General features: G+C 38.0%; 1 protein-coding gene across 7 annotated transcripts in view; it reads left to right on the forward strand.

The window, feature by feature from the left end:
- Positions 1-14,949, forward strand: part of BIRC6 (baculoviral IAP repeat containing 6) — an 854,588-nt gene that overhangs the window by 461,034 nt on the left and 378,605 nt on the right. For all 7 annotated transcript variants that reach the window (XM_053711846.1, XM_053711848.1, XM_053711852.1 and 4 more), the window contains exon 46: positions 14,229-14,791. In XM_053711846.1, the coding sequence (XP_053567821.1) occupies positions 14,229-14,791 (563 nt within the window). The remainder of the gene's footprint in view (positions 1-14,228; positions 14,792-14,949) is intronic.

Here is a 14,949-nt window from a genome sequence, read left to right on the forward strand (position 1 = left end):
AAGTTTTTTTCTTACAATTTATGAGAAACTTATTTTTTGTGGATTTATTTTTTTCAGCGGAAAATGGCTGTTTTTATTTTATCCCTCCCTTTCTAGTGACTCTTCTGTGGACTTCCACATCTTGGGTATTTCTATCCCATACATCACTAGCTCATAGACTCTTGCCCATTACATGAAAGAAAACATAATTTATGTAAGATCTTACCTGATAAATTAATTTCTTTCATATTGGCAAGAGTCCATGAGGCCCACCCTTTTTATGGTGGTTATGGTTTTTTGTATAAAAGCATAATTATTTCCAGTTCCTTTTTTGATGCTTTATACTCCTTTTTCCAACAACCCACTACTTGTCTATTCGTTAAACTAAATTGTGGGTGTGGTGAGGGGTGTATTTATAGGCAATTTGAGGTTTGGGAAGCTTTGCCCTCCTTGTAGGATTGTATATACCATACTTCACTAGCTCATGGACTCTCGCCAATATCAAAGAAATGAATTTATCAGGTAAGTTCTTACATAAATTATGTTTTAATCCTTTAATGGGTACTTTTTCCCTGCAAGCAAGGATTGGGGCTATGCTGTGTCCATGTAATCCTCTTTAGTAAGAGTTATGGTGGCTTTTAGCAGTTGGAAGACGGCGAGGTAATCCTTGCTTACCTTCCAACATTTTATGCTACCCCTATATAGAAAACCATGGTTGGTTACTCTGCTTTTCTTTTTCTGCAGGTCCCTGTCAGCGTTCGGGTGAGGCTAACAGATGACAGTCCTGGAGGTTAAGTCTTTTCCTATATATTTCACAAGAAGATATTATGGAAGGATATATAAGATATTTATCTACCCCTGGCCTTATGGTGTGTGGTGACTGGGTATCATGTTAATACATTCACCTGCATTTTGATTCCCTGCTCGGTTTGTTTTTGTGGATCTTAAAAGTACTATAATTATGAGCATAGTACTTAAGTTATGAGCACAGTTTTTATTAGTGTTTTTTTTGTGATCAATCTACCTCTGTGTTATTTAGTGAGGGACAGGACCGTTGATAGTGCAGTTTTTTTTTTTCCGTGCCTGATATTATGGTGTTACGGCTGAAATAACTTTTTTTTTCCCCCCCTACCATTGTTCCCTCCCTCTGTATTTTGCGATTGCAGCAGGACCGCTTTGTATGCTAGCAATCTGGCAATAGTCCTGAATTCTTGCTGGGAGCGTATTTTATCCGCCATTGTGGGCGGTTAGAAAGGGCCGCTCTGTTAATTCTCGGCGGTGTGCTGGGCATGTGATAGCACCAATCGGAGGAATCTCTTACATAGAGATGGTTGGTTTTAGAGCTGTTAGTGTTGCGCTCTAACCTGGCTCCTTAATTTATCTATGTAAATCCTCTATTTTTCTATGAGGGGTATCTGCAGCTGCAGTTATATCGATGCCTATGATTCTAAAAGTGATCTATAATTATATATCTTATAATTTCACAGAGATTGAATCCTTGTCTGTGGCATCTGGTATTGGATTTTTTAATAATATCCAATATGTCTCTGCACTTTTATTTTCTAGAGGTTTTTTTCTCTGGAAAATAGTGCTTTTCTTTAGTATTTACCGCCATCTGTTGGCAGTTCAATATAAATGCTCCAATCTTTTATATATTGTAAAGTATTTAAGGACTTGCATATAGTGAGGTGCTTCCGTGTTATGAACATATTTTGTATCATGCAAAATAGTTTTACATAATATTTTCCTAAACATTATTTACTCAGTTTGTCCTCACTTATAGTGTAACAATCTGGTATATAAAGAGATTACATAGAGGCTTGAGGGCTGAATTTTTTCTTTGTGCAGGGTTTTACAATAAACATATTTGAAGCTGCACTTTTGTTGTCAGAACATACTGTTTTCCTTGTTTTGGCCACCATTTGGTGGCAGTACATTTCAATCTTCTTTTAAAGATTTTATGTGTATGCCAACAGCTTTTCAATCTCCTTCATAGTTAGGAGATTTTTGCTCTGTTGGTGGCATGCAATTACTAGTTTTCTAAGTGCCCTTAAGTCACTGATATGTTTGTAATTTTTGTTTACACCATAGCATATATAATTACATAATGATGTTTTTCTATGTCATCCTATTTTTGTACAGGAACTCCATGCATTTATATCTCTCATAGTGAGGGGATTTTTAATTATGTCAGTAACATATATTATTCTCTGTTATGTAGGGGACTTTTTTCAACATGTATGGCTTCATGTATAGTTAGGGATTTTAACAGTTTTCATCCCTATCTTTCTACAGTAGACATATCTTCTGGAGATTGTATAAGCCTTATGCCTGCTTATCTTTTCTTTAGTCTGCTGTGGTTATCGTATGTTTTGGGGATTATTAACATTTATATGACTTATCTCTACTCTTCTACATAGTAGTTTTCAGCAGTATTTCTGTCTAACTTATCTTTTATTTGCTGTACATATTAATTGTAAGCGCAATACATAGCATGTCAGTCTCATAATTTGAAGGTCCTGAGCTCAGGCCTTGCACATGACACTTGCTCTTTAGAATATCCTATCCCTGTTTTATACATATTATATTTATGCTCTAGGAATATTTATCTTTTTCATGTTTTATTCCTCTGGTGCAGCCCAGACAGCAACTCTCTGGAGTCCTGTGTTCTTTCCTGAAGACGTTACAGGAACACAGCTATTTTTTTTTTTCTACTCTAGAAGTAGCTTTTTTTTTTTTTAATTGTTATAAGCATTATGTCTGCTTATCTTATTTTCTTCTTCTGAACTTATTTATGGGTAGAGTTAGGGATATTAGCATTTTCATGCTTTATCCCGCTCTTCTACAGTGTTCCCTAGATATTGGTATAGGCATTGTGTCTGCTTATCGTTTCTTTTTCTGGACATTTTTATGACGTGTTTTTATGAATTTTTAACATTTACTTGTTTTGTCCCTATCCTTTACAGTACAAGTGTATACTGGTTATAAGCATTATTATTGTGGCTTCAAATGAGGAAATGGCCTTTCCTATATAAAATAGGAGTTAAAGGTATGTTAACTTTTTAGGGATTTAAGCATTTCAATGGTTTATCCCTATTTTCTCTATATAAAATGGTATAGGTCAGATTACTTTTCTTTCCCTTCTGGGGATCTGCTGACATTTTTGTTTAATATGCCTCTATTGAAATAATTTATAGTCTAGACAGTAGTTTTCTTTCTCTATTGATATTCTATTGATATATTGTTTTACTTGCTGACAGCAAGTAGTCAGGGTCATTCAACAACCTGCATATTTTGTTCTAGTTGCTGAAGTCTTGTTGGCGTAGTTTTATTTATTACGCTCCTCTTATATCTATATTTAGATATTTTTATGTTCCCAATTGGGGTCTACCCGGTAGTCCAGCGGTAATCCTCTGCGGATTATCCATCGGCTTTAGGTTCATTAACCTGTTCCAGCATTATCTGAGTTGGTCAGATTTCAGGAGTATGTGCTATAATGTAGCATGTTTTGTTGAAGGGTTTTTCCCCTTTTCTATTGGGAATGTATCAAGGGTAGCCCGCACGCTTTGCATGAATGAGTTCCCGGGTTCAGCCTTGACATCTACATTTATAAGGGCCTTCTCAGACGGTTCTTCTCAGAGGATTGTCCTGGACAAACCCGACGGGAGACTCTTGGGCCTGGTGGTTTGTACTCCCTGGGAGATTGTAAAGCTGCTAGAGCAGTTTGGAGTCCATTAGGCGCTCAGGGGATCTGTTTTCAGTGAGGGCAATCTTCAATGCACTGAAAGCTTGGTCTCTCCAGAGTTTGGTCCGGTTTCTTTGATTCCGACCGGAAGACTTTTCTTCGGTGGTGTATATCATTCACCAGGGAGGAACACTGAGTTCCTTAGCTATGGAAAAGGTGACTTGCGTATTTCAGTGGGCAGTGTCTCACAATTGCCTTTTTTCTGCAATCCACATCCCGGGGTGGACTTCTGGGATACAGAATATCTGAGCAGGCAGACTTTTCAACCAGGGGACTTTATCTGGAAGTATTCTCAATAATAACTCAAGTGTGGAGTTCCGGAGTTGGATCTGATGGCGTCACATCTAGACTCCAATCTTCCTAGATACGGATCAAGATCAGGGGATCCACAAGCCGTTCTGGTAGGCGCTCTAGCGGTTCCTTGGGTTTTGGCCCAATTTTCCGGTTTCTTCTGTTTGCCCTCCTTCCTCTGTGATAGCCTGTATCTACCAGGAACAAGGTTAGGTGATTCTATTCGCTCTAGCTTGGCCTCACAGATTTTGGTTTGCGGATCCGGTTAAGATGTCAGCCTTTCCCCCATGGAAATTGCCTCTGAGGAAGGACCTTCTACTTTAGGGTCCTTTCCTACATCCCAACCTAGATTCTCTGAATCTGACTGCTTTGAAATTGTATGCCTTTTCTTGTCTAGTCAAGGTTTTTCCGAAAGGTGATTGATACCATGATACTTACTTGTAAGCTGGTATAGCTCAAGATTTTCCATAAGGTGTGGCATACATACCTTTTTACTGGTGTGATTCTAGGGATTGCGCTTGGAGTCGGGTGAGGGCTTCTTGCATTCTGTCTGTCTTCAGTAGAGCCTGGAGAAGGGCTTGACAGTCTGTTATCTGAAGGGCCAGATCTCTGCCATTTCAATTTTTTTGCCATATGTCTTTAAATCTTTTGTTCAGGCATTGGTCAGAATCAGGCCTCTGTTTAAGTCTGTTGCTCCTCCATGGAGCCTTAATCTTGTTCTTAGGGTTCTGCAGCAGGCTCCATTTCAGCCTATGCAATCTGTTGCTTTTAAGTTGTCTGGAAGGTTGTGTTCCTTCTCACTGTTTCTTCTGCTTGTAGTGTCTCAGTTTTTGGCTCTGCAGTGTGATCCGCCTTCTCTTTTTTCATGTGGATGAGGGGGTCCTTCATACCAAATTTGGGATTTTTTCCTAAGATGGTTTCGGACCGCAATATCAATCAAGAAATTGTTTCTTCGTTCTGTCCTAATCCTTTTTTTCATGAGGAACATCTGTTGCATAACATGGATGTTGTGCATGCTCTGAAGTTCTATCTGTAAGTCACTAGAGTTTTTTTTTTACTATCTTCTACCATATTTGTTGTATTCTCTGGTAGACTTAAAGGGACAGTATACACAAATTTTCATATAACTGCATGTAATATACAAGACTATAAATAGTAAGACGCACAGATACGGATATAAAAATCCAGTATAAAACGGTTTAAAAACTTACTTAGAAGCTCTATGTTTAGCTCTGTTGAAAAGGTAGCTGGAAAGCCCACTGCAAGTGGGAGATAAGACACTCCCCCTTCTTTTGCATATGAAAAGACTACACAAACAGGAGCAAGCTGGCGAAGGTAGCTGACGGTATTCTCCTAAAACTTTGTGGCCTGGTTAGGAGTCTGAAAATCAAAGCAATGTTATTTAAAAATCAGCAAAACTATACATTGGTAAAAAAAACAACAACTTTATGGTCTATATAAATAGATCTTCAAAACTTTTATGCAAATAAAAAATATGAGTCTATACTGTCCCTTTAAGGGCCAGAAAGACACTTCTTCTCTTCCTTTTGGTTGAGAAATGTTATTCGATTGGCTTATGAGACAACTGGGCTACTGTCTTCTGAGAGGATTACTGCTCGTTTCATTAGGGTTGTCTCTTCTTCCTGGGCTTTTATTCAGGGGCCCTCTGTGCAGCAATTCAATACTTGGTCCTCATTGCATTCTTTTCCAAATTTTTCAATTTCCATGTTTTTTGCCTCAACTGCAGTTTCTTTTGGGAGGAAAGTTCTTCAAGCAGTGGTCCCTTCTGTTTAGGTCCGCCTGTCTTGTTCTCCCTCCTTTCCATTCTGTGTCCTCTAGCTTGGGTATTGATTCCCACTAGTAATTGGAATGGATTCGTGGACTTTCCATGCCATTGGAAAGAAAACAAAATCTATGCTTATCTGATAAATTATTTTCTTTCCTGGAATGGAGAGTCCACGACCCGCCTTTAAATTTTAAGAAGGCTATCATCATTTTCTAAACCTCAGGCACCTATACTCTTGGTATCCTCTCTTCTCTTTCCGTATTCCCTTGACTGAATGACTGGGGGTTTATAGGAAGTGGGAGTGGTACTTAAAGGGCCACTAAACCCAAAATCTTTCTTTCATGATTCAGATAGAGAATAGAAATGTAAACAACATTACAATTTACTTCTATTTTTTATTTTGCTTCATTTTTTAGATATCCTTAGTTGAAGAAAAAGCAATGCTCATGGTGAGCCAATCACACGAGGCTTCTATGTGCAGCAACCAATCGGCAGCTACTGAGCATATCTAGATATGCTCTTCAGCAAAGAATATCAAGAGAATAAAACAAATGAGATAATATAAGTAAATTAGGAAGATGTTTAAAATGGCATTCTCTTTCTAAATCATGAAAGAAAAAATGTAGGTTTCATGTCCCTTTAATAGCTTTGCTGGGGTGTTCTTTGCCTCCTCCTTGTGGCCAGGAGTTGAATTCCCACTAGTAATTAGAATAGATTTGTGGACTCTCCATGCCAGGTAAGAAAAGCATTTATCAGGTAAGCATAAATTTTTCTTTCATGTAATTAGCAAGAGTCCATGAGCTAGTGACGTATGGGATATACATTCCTACCAGGAGGGGCAAAGTTTCCCAAACCTCAAAATGCCTATAAATACACCCCTCACCACACCCACAAATAAGTTTTTACAAACTTTGCCTCCCGTGGAGGTGGTGAAGTAAGTTTGTGCTAGATTCTACGTTGATATGCGCTTCGCAGCAGGCTGGAGCCCGGTTTTCCTCTCAGTGCGCAGTGAATGTCAGAGGGATGTGAAGAGAGTATTGCCTATTTGAATTTAATGGTCTCCTTCTACGGGATCTATTTCATAGGTTCTCTGTTATCGGTCGTAGAGATTCATCTCTTACCTCCCTTTTCAGATCGACGATATACTCTTATATACCATTACCTCTACTGATTCTCATTTCAGTACTGGTTTGGCTTTCTACTACATGTAGATGAGTGTCCTGGGGTAAGTAAGTCTTATTTTTTGTGACACTCTAAGCTATGGTTGGGCACTTTTATATAAAGTTCTAAATATATGTGTTTAAACATTTATTTGCCTTGATTCAGGATGATCAATATTCCTTATTTCAGACAGTCAGTTTCATTATTTGGGATAATGCATATGAATAAATCATTTTTTTCTTACCTTAAATTGACTTTTTTCCCTGTGGGCTGTTAGGCTCGCGGGGGCTGAAAATTCTTCATTTTATTGCGTCATTCTTGGCGCGGACTTTTTTGGCGCAAAAAATTTCTTTGTCATTTCCGGCGTCATACTTGTCGCCAGAAGTTGTTTGTGTTTGCGTCATTTTTTTGACGTTTTTGCGCCAAAAATGTTGGTCACCGGATGTGGCGTCATTCTTGGCGCCAAAAGCATTTAGGCGCCAATAATGTGGGCGTCTTTTTTTGGTGCTAAAAAATGTGGGCGTCATTATTGTCTCCACCTTTTTTCTCATTATTTAAGTCTCATTTTTCATTTGCTTCTGGTTGCTAGAGGCTTGTTCATTGGCATTTTTTCCCATTCCTGAAACTGTCTTTTAAGGAATTTGATAGATTTTGCTTTATATGTTGTTTTTCTCTTACATATTGCAAGATGTCTCAGATTGACCCTGGATCAGAAGCTACTTCTGGAAAAACGCTGCCTGATGCTGGTTCTACCAAAGTTAAGTGTATTTGCTGTAAACTTGTGGTAACTGTTCCTCCGGCTGTAGTTTGTGATGAATGTCATGATAAACTTGCTAATGCAGATAGTATTTCCATTAGTAATATCCCATTACCTGCTGCTGTTCCATCAACATCTAATACTCAGGATGTTCCTGTTAATATAAGAGATTTTGTTTCTAAATCTATTAGGAAGGCTATGTCTGTTATTCCTCCTTCCAGTAAACGTAAAAGGTCTTTTAAAACTTCACATTTTTCAGATGAATTTTTAAATGAACATCATCATTCTGATTTGTCTGTTTCTGATGATGATTTTTCTGGTTCAGAGGATTCTGTCTCAGATATTGACACTGATAAATCTTCATATTTATTTAAAATGGAATTTATTCGTTCTTTACTTAAAGAAGTTTTAATCGCATTAGAGATGGAGGAACCTAGTCCTCTTGATACTAAATCTACTAAGCGTTTAAATTCGGTTTTTAAACCTCCTTTAGTTATTCCGGAAGTTTTTCCTGTCCCCGATGCTATTTCTGAAGTAATTTCTAGGGAATGGAATAATCTGGGTAATTCATTTACTCCTTCTAAAAGGTTTAAGAAATTGTATCCTGTGCCATCTGACAGATTAGAGTTTTGGGACAAAATCCCTAAAGTTGATGGGGCTATCTCTACTCTCGCTAAACGTACTACTATTCCTACCGCAGATAATACTTCCTTTAAGGATCCTTTAGATAGGAAAACTGAATCCTTTCTAAGGAAAGCTTATTTATGTTCAGGTAATCTTCTTAGGCCTGCTATTTCTTTGGCTGATGTTGCGGCAGCCTCCACTTTTTGGTTGGAGGCTTTGGCACAACAAGTGTCAGATCATAATACTCATAGCATTGTTAAACTTCTTCAACATGCTAATAACTTTATTTGTGATGCCATCTTTGATATCATTAGAGTTGATGTCAGGTATATGTCTTTAGCTATTTTAGCTAGAAGAGCTTTATGGCTTAAAACTTGGAATGCAGATATGTCTTCTAAGTCAACTTTGCTTTCCCTTTCTTTCCAAGGTAATAATTTGTTTGGTTCCCAGTTGGATTCTATTATTTCAACTGTTACTTAGGGGAAAGGAACTTTTTTACCTCAGGATAAAAAATCTAAAGGTAAATATAGGGCTGCTAATCGTTTTCGTTCCTTTCGTCAGAATAAGGAACCAGAAGCCTGATCCTTCCCCTAAAGGAACAGTTTCTGTTTGGAAACCATCTCCAGTCTGGAATAAATCCAAGCCTTTCAGAAAGCCAAAGCCAGCTCTGAAGTCCACATGAAGGTGCGGCCCTCATTCCAGCACAGCTGGTAGGGGGCAGATTACGATTTTTCAAAGAAATTTGGATCAATTCGATTCACAGTCTTTGGATTCAGAAGATTGTTTCACAAGGGTACAGAATAGGTTTCAAGGTAAGGCCTCCTGCAAGAAGATTTTTTCTTTCTCGCATTCCAATAAATCCAGTGAAGGCTCAAGCATTTCTGAAATGTGTTTCAGATCTAGAGTTGGCTGGAGTAATTGTGCCAGTTCCAGTTCTGGAACAGGGTCTGGGGTTTTACTCAAATCTTTTCATTGTACCAAAGAAGGAGAATTCCTTCAGACCAGTTCTGGATTTAAAAATATTGAATCGTTATGTAAGGATACCAACATTCAAAATGGTAACTATAAGGACTATTCTGCCTTTTGTTCAGCAAGGGCATTATATGTCCACAATAGATTTACAAGATGCATATTCCGATTCATCCAGATCACTTTCAGTTTCTGAGATTCTCTTTTCTAGACAAGCATTACCAGTTTGTGGCTCTGCCGTTCGGCCTAGCAACAGCTCCAAGGATTTTTTCAAAGGTTCTCGGTGCCCTTCTATCTGTAATCAGAGAACAGGGTATTGTGGTATTTCCTTATTTGGACGATATCTTGGTACTTGCTCAGTCTTCACATTTAGCAGAATTTCATACGAATCGACTTGTGTCGTTTCTTCAAGAACATGGTTGGAGGATCAATTTACCAAAGAGTTCATTGATTCCTCAGACAAGGGTAACCTGTTTAGGTTTCCAAATCGATTCAGTGTACATGACTTTGTCTCTAACGGACAAGAGACGTCTGAAATTGGTTTCAGCTTGTCGAAACCTTCAGTCTCAATCATTCCCTTCGGTAGCCTTATGCATGGAAATTCTAGGTCTTATGACTGCTGCATCGGACGCGATCCCCTTTGCTCGTTTTCACATGCGACCTCTTCAGCTTTGTATGCTGAACCAGTGGTGCAGGGATTATACAAAGATATCAGTTAATATCTTTAAATCAGATTGTACGACACTCTCTGACGTGGTGGACAGATCACCATCGTTTAGTTCAAGGGGCTTCTTTTGTTCTTCCAACCTGTACTGTGATCTCAACAGATGCGAGTCTGACAGGTTGGGGAGCTGTATGGGGGTCTCTGACAGCGCAGGGGGTTTGGGAATCTCAGGAGGCGAGATTACCAATCAACATTTTGGAACTCCGTGCGATTTTCAGAGCTCTTCAGTCGTGGCCTCTTCTGAAGAGAGAATCGTTCATTTGTTTTCAGACGGACAATGTCACAACCGTGGCATATGTCAATCATCAAGGAGGGTCTCACAGTCCTCTGGCTATGAAAGAAGTATCTTGGATACTTGTATGGGCGGAATCCAGCTCCTGTCTAATTTCTGCGGTTCACATCCCAGGTATAGACAATTGGGAAGCGGATTATCTCAGTCGCCAAACGTTGCATCCGGGCGAATGGTCTCTTCACCCAGAGGTATTTCTTCAGATTGTTCAAATCTGGGGACTTCCAGAAATAGATCTGATGGCCTCTCATCTAAACAAGAAACTTCCCAGGTATCTGTCCAGATCCAGGGATCCTCAGGCGGAGGCAATGGATGCATTGTCACTTCCTTGGAAGTATCATCCTGCCTATATCTTTCCGCCTCTAGTTCTTCTTCCAAGAGTGATCTACAAGATTCTAAAAGAGCGTTCGTTTGTTCTGCTGGTGGCTCCAGCATGGCCTCACAGGTTTTGGTATGCAGATCTTGTTCGGATGGCTACTTGCCAACCTTGGACTCTTCCATTAAGACCAGACCTTCTATCTCAAGGTCCTTTTTTCCATCAGGATCTCAAATCATTAAATTTGAAGGTATGGAGATTGAACGCTTGATTCTCAGTCATAGAGGTTTCTCTGACTCCGTAATTAATACTATGTTACAGGCTCGTAAATCTGTGTCTAGGAAGATATATTATCGAGTCTGGAAGACTTACATTTCTTGGTGTTCTTCTCATCATTTTTCTTGGCATTCTTTTAGAATTCCTAGAATTTTACAGTTTCTTCAGGATGGTCTGGATAAAGGTTTGTCTGCAAGTTCTTTGAAAGGACAAATTTCTGCTCTTTCTGTGCTGTTTCACAGAAAGATTGCTAATCTTCCTGATATTCATTGTTTTGTACAGGCTTTGGTTCGTATAAAACCTGTCATTAAGTCAATCTCTCCTCCTTGGAGTTTGAATTTGGTTCTGGGGCTTTACAAGCTCCTCCGTTTGTACCTATGCATTCTCTGGATATTAAATTACTTTCTTGGAAAGTGTTGTTCCTTTTGGCCATCTCTTCTGCTAGAAGAGTTTCTGAGTTATCTGCTCTTTCTTGTGAATCTCCTTTTCTGATTTTTCATCAGGATAAGGTGGTGTTGCGGACTTCATTTACATTTTTAAGTTGTGAATTCTAACAACATTAGTAGAGAAATTGTGGTTCCTTCATTGTGTCCTAATCCTAAGAATTCTAAGGAAAGATAGTTACATTCTTTGGATGTAGTTAGAGCTTTGAAATATTATGTTGAAGCTACTAAAGATTTCCGAAAGACTTCTAGTCTATTTGTTATCTTTTCCGGTTCCAGGAAAGGTCAGAAGGCCTCTGCCATTTCTTTGGCGTCTTGGTTAAAGTCTTTGATTCATCATGCTTATGTCGAGTCGGGTAAAACTCCGCCTCAAAGGATTACGCCTCATTCTACTAGGTCAGTTTCTACTTCCTGGGCGTTTAGGAATGAAGCTTCGGTTGATCAGATTTGCAAAGCAGCAACATGGTCTTCTTTGCATACTTTTACTAAATTCTACCATTTTGATGTGTTTTCTTCTTCTGAAGCAGTTTTTGGTAGAAAAGTACTTCAGGCAGCTGTTTCAGTTTGATTCTTCTGCTTATAATTTCAGTTTTTTTCATTATAAGATTAAAACTTTTTGATTTGGGTTGTGGATTATTTTTTCAACGGAATTGGCTGTCTTTATTTTATCCCTCCCTCTCTAGTGACTGTTGCGTGGAAGTTCCACATCTTGGGTATTTATTATCCCATACGTCACTAGCTCATGGACTCCTGCTAATTACATGAAAGAAAACATAATTTATGTAAGAACTTACCTGATAAATTCATTTCTTTCATATTAGCAAGAGTCCATGAGGCCCACCCTTTTTTGTGGTGGTTATGATTTTTTTGTATAAAGCACAATTTTTCCAATTCCTTATTTTTTATGCTTTCGCACTTTTTTCTTATCACCCCACTTCTTGGCTATTCGTTAAACTGATTTGTGGGTGTGGTGAGGGGTGTATTTATAGGCATTTTGAGGTTTGGGAAACTTTGCCCCTCCTGGTAGGAATGTATATCCCATACGTCACTAGCTCATGGACTCTTGCTAATATGAAAGAAATGAATTTATCAGGTAAGTTCTTACATAAATTATGTTTTTTCCCCACAGAAGATAGGCAACAGACATCTCCAAAATATAAAAGCATCTTCCTCTGTACTATGCAGTGGGGTCATGCAAACTGCAGCATATTTAAAGGGACATGAAACCCCAAAATTTTCTATTATGACTTGGGTAGAACATACAATTTTAAACAACTTTCCAGTGTACGTCTATTATCGAATTTGCTTCATTCTCTTGGTATCATTTGTTGAAGGAGCAGCAATGCACTACTGGTTTCTAACTGAACACATGGATGAGCCATTGACAATCGGTGTGTGTGTGTGTGTGTGTATATATATATATATATATATATATATATATATATATATATATATGCAGCCACCAATCAGCAGCTAGAACCTAGGTTCTTTTCTGCTCCTGAGCTTTCCTAGATACACCTTTCAGCAATGGATAATAAGAGAAGGAAGCAAATGAAATAGAATTAAATTGGAAAGTTGTTAAAAATGTTATGCTCTGTCTAAATCGAGAATGTCTAATTATGACTTGTCCCTTTATATCAACAATATGCAGTCCTCATGGCAGAAGGTGGGCTTGTGAAATTTGCATGTAAGGTAGGAAGAATAATGAGCATATTTGGCACTGCTTCTATTCCACACTTAAACTTTTTTTTTTTGTTTAAGTTCACGTGACCTTAAATAAACATTGTACAGCTGAAAAGCTCTGGAGTAAAAAATGAGTTTTGTATCTAGCAAACTTTTGTAACAGACCATTTAAATGTTCTCATTAGTTTTTGTAGTGTTTACTCTTGTAAATAGTAGTAATTCCCCAATCCTCTAATTCAATCAACAAGTTTACCATTTATTTGTGTCCTATGCTTCTACTGGTAGAAAACCCTTTATCCAAACTGCTTGTAACTGGAAAAGGTTTGGATTTTGCAATAGTTTGGATTTTGGAATATTTGCATGTGTTAAAAATGGCACAGTTTTGAGAGGAGTTGGGGCCAAGTATAAACATCAATATCTAATATCGTTTAGGCAATATTTACATGTCATTATACAGCCTATACATGCAACCTAAAGGTAGTTTTATATGATTTGTAATACTTTTGTATATATAGTACCCTCAAAAAGATATTTTTAGAACACAAACAAACAAAAGACACAGGCAGAAAACATTATGACTTACAGGCAGGAAATAGTAATGTTTGATAATTTTATTGTTTAAAAAAACATTAATTAAAATGTTTGGATTTCAGAATAAGTTGCGTATTTAGAAATTCTACCTTTTTTACCAAATATTTCATCTGTGCTTTTGCAAGACAATGTTCTGCAGCTGAGCAATGAACTGCAAAGTTAGTGCACGGCTCAGCTGTCTCCTAGGCAATGAGCAATCGTTTTCAATCATTTTATTTTTAATAGAGACACAAGTGTATTCTGCAATACATATGTGTGAATGGTCTCATTTTGATAAGTATTTACTAATTATAGTCTGTAGTCATTAAATAGCCATTTTATCCTTTTAAATTAAACCTTTAGAAATGTATATCAAACTACAAAATCAGCCAGAAAAAAAGGAAGGATCCTGCTACATATTAAGGAGTCTAGACAAGGCTAGAATAAGATATATATGTAAAGATTGCAGTTGCAATTGACATGTTGTTGTCACCCCCTTTAAGAAGCAAGCTCTATTGTTGATGAATGTTGTGTGTTTCTTGTAAGAAGCATTGAAAATAAATGTATCTAAAATGAAATGTAGAGAGTTGATGAATGCTCTTCTTTCTTCTGTAGGGGAGCTTTTCAAACCGGCCAGGGGCCACTGGATGCCCAGGTGAAGCTTCTAGAATTCACTTTGGAACAGAATTTTGAGGTTGTCTCAGTGAGCACCATCTCTTCAGTAATTGAATCTGTAACCTTTCTGGTCCATCACTATATAACATGTTCTGACAAAGTGGTGTCCCGAAGTGGATCTGACAGTTCTGTTGGTGCAAGGGCCTGTTTTGGTGGACTTTTTGCTAACATTATCCGTCCTGGTGATGCAAAGGCTTTTTGTGGTGAAATGACAAGAGACCAGCTTATGTTTGATTTACTTAAATTAGTCAACATTTTGGTTCAGCTTCCCTTGTCTAGTAATAAAGAATTTAGTGCTCGTGCACCTGTTGTAAATAGTACCACTGACAGTGTCTCAGATGAAGAAAAAGTCTACGGGGGAAAGGATTCTAATAGTAATTCTTCTACTACACAAAACTCCACAGCCTATGTGGCAGATTTGGTGCTAGCCAACCAGCAAATTATGAGCCAGATACTGTCTGCCTTAGGCCAGTGTAACAGCAGCGCAATGGCAATGATTATTGGTAAGTGTGTACATTTTTAATTTAGTAAAAACCTTTGAGAATTGATTGTAAGTTTCAAAATGTTTACTAAATACTTAGAGATGTTAAACAGCCTGTTTCATTGTAATAAGGAAAAAAGCACTAAGTAGTGTCTTATATTTAATAGAAATCATTGCAAT

This window comes from Bombina bombina, chromosome 4 (genome assembly GCF_027579735.1).
Source record: "Bombina bombina isolate aBomBom1 chromosome 4, aBomBom1.pri, whole genome shotgun sequence".
Classification (NCBI taxonomy): Eukaryota; Metazoa; Chordata; class Amphibia; order Anura; family Bombinatoridae; genus Bombina; species Bombina bombina.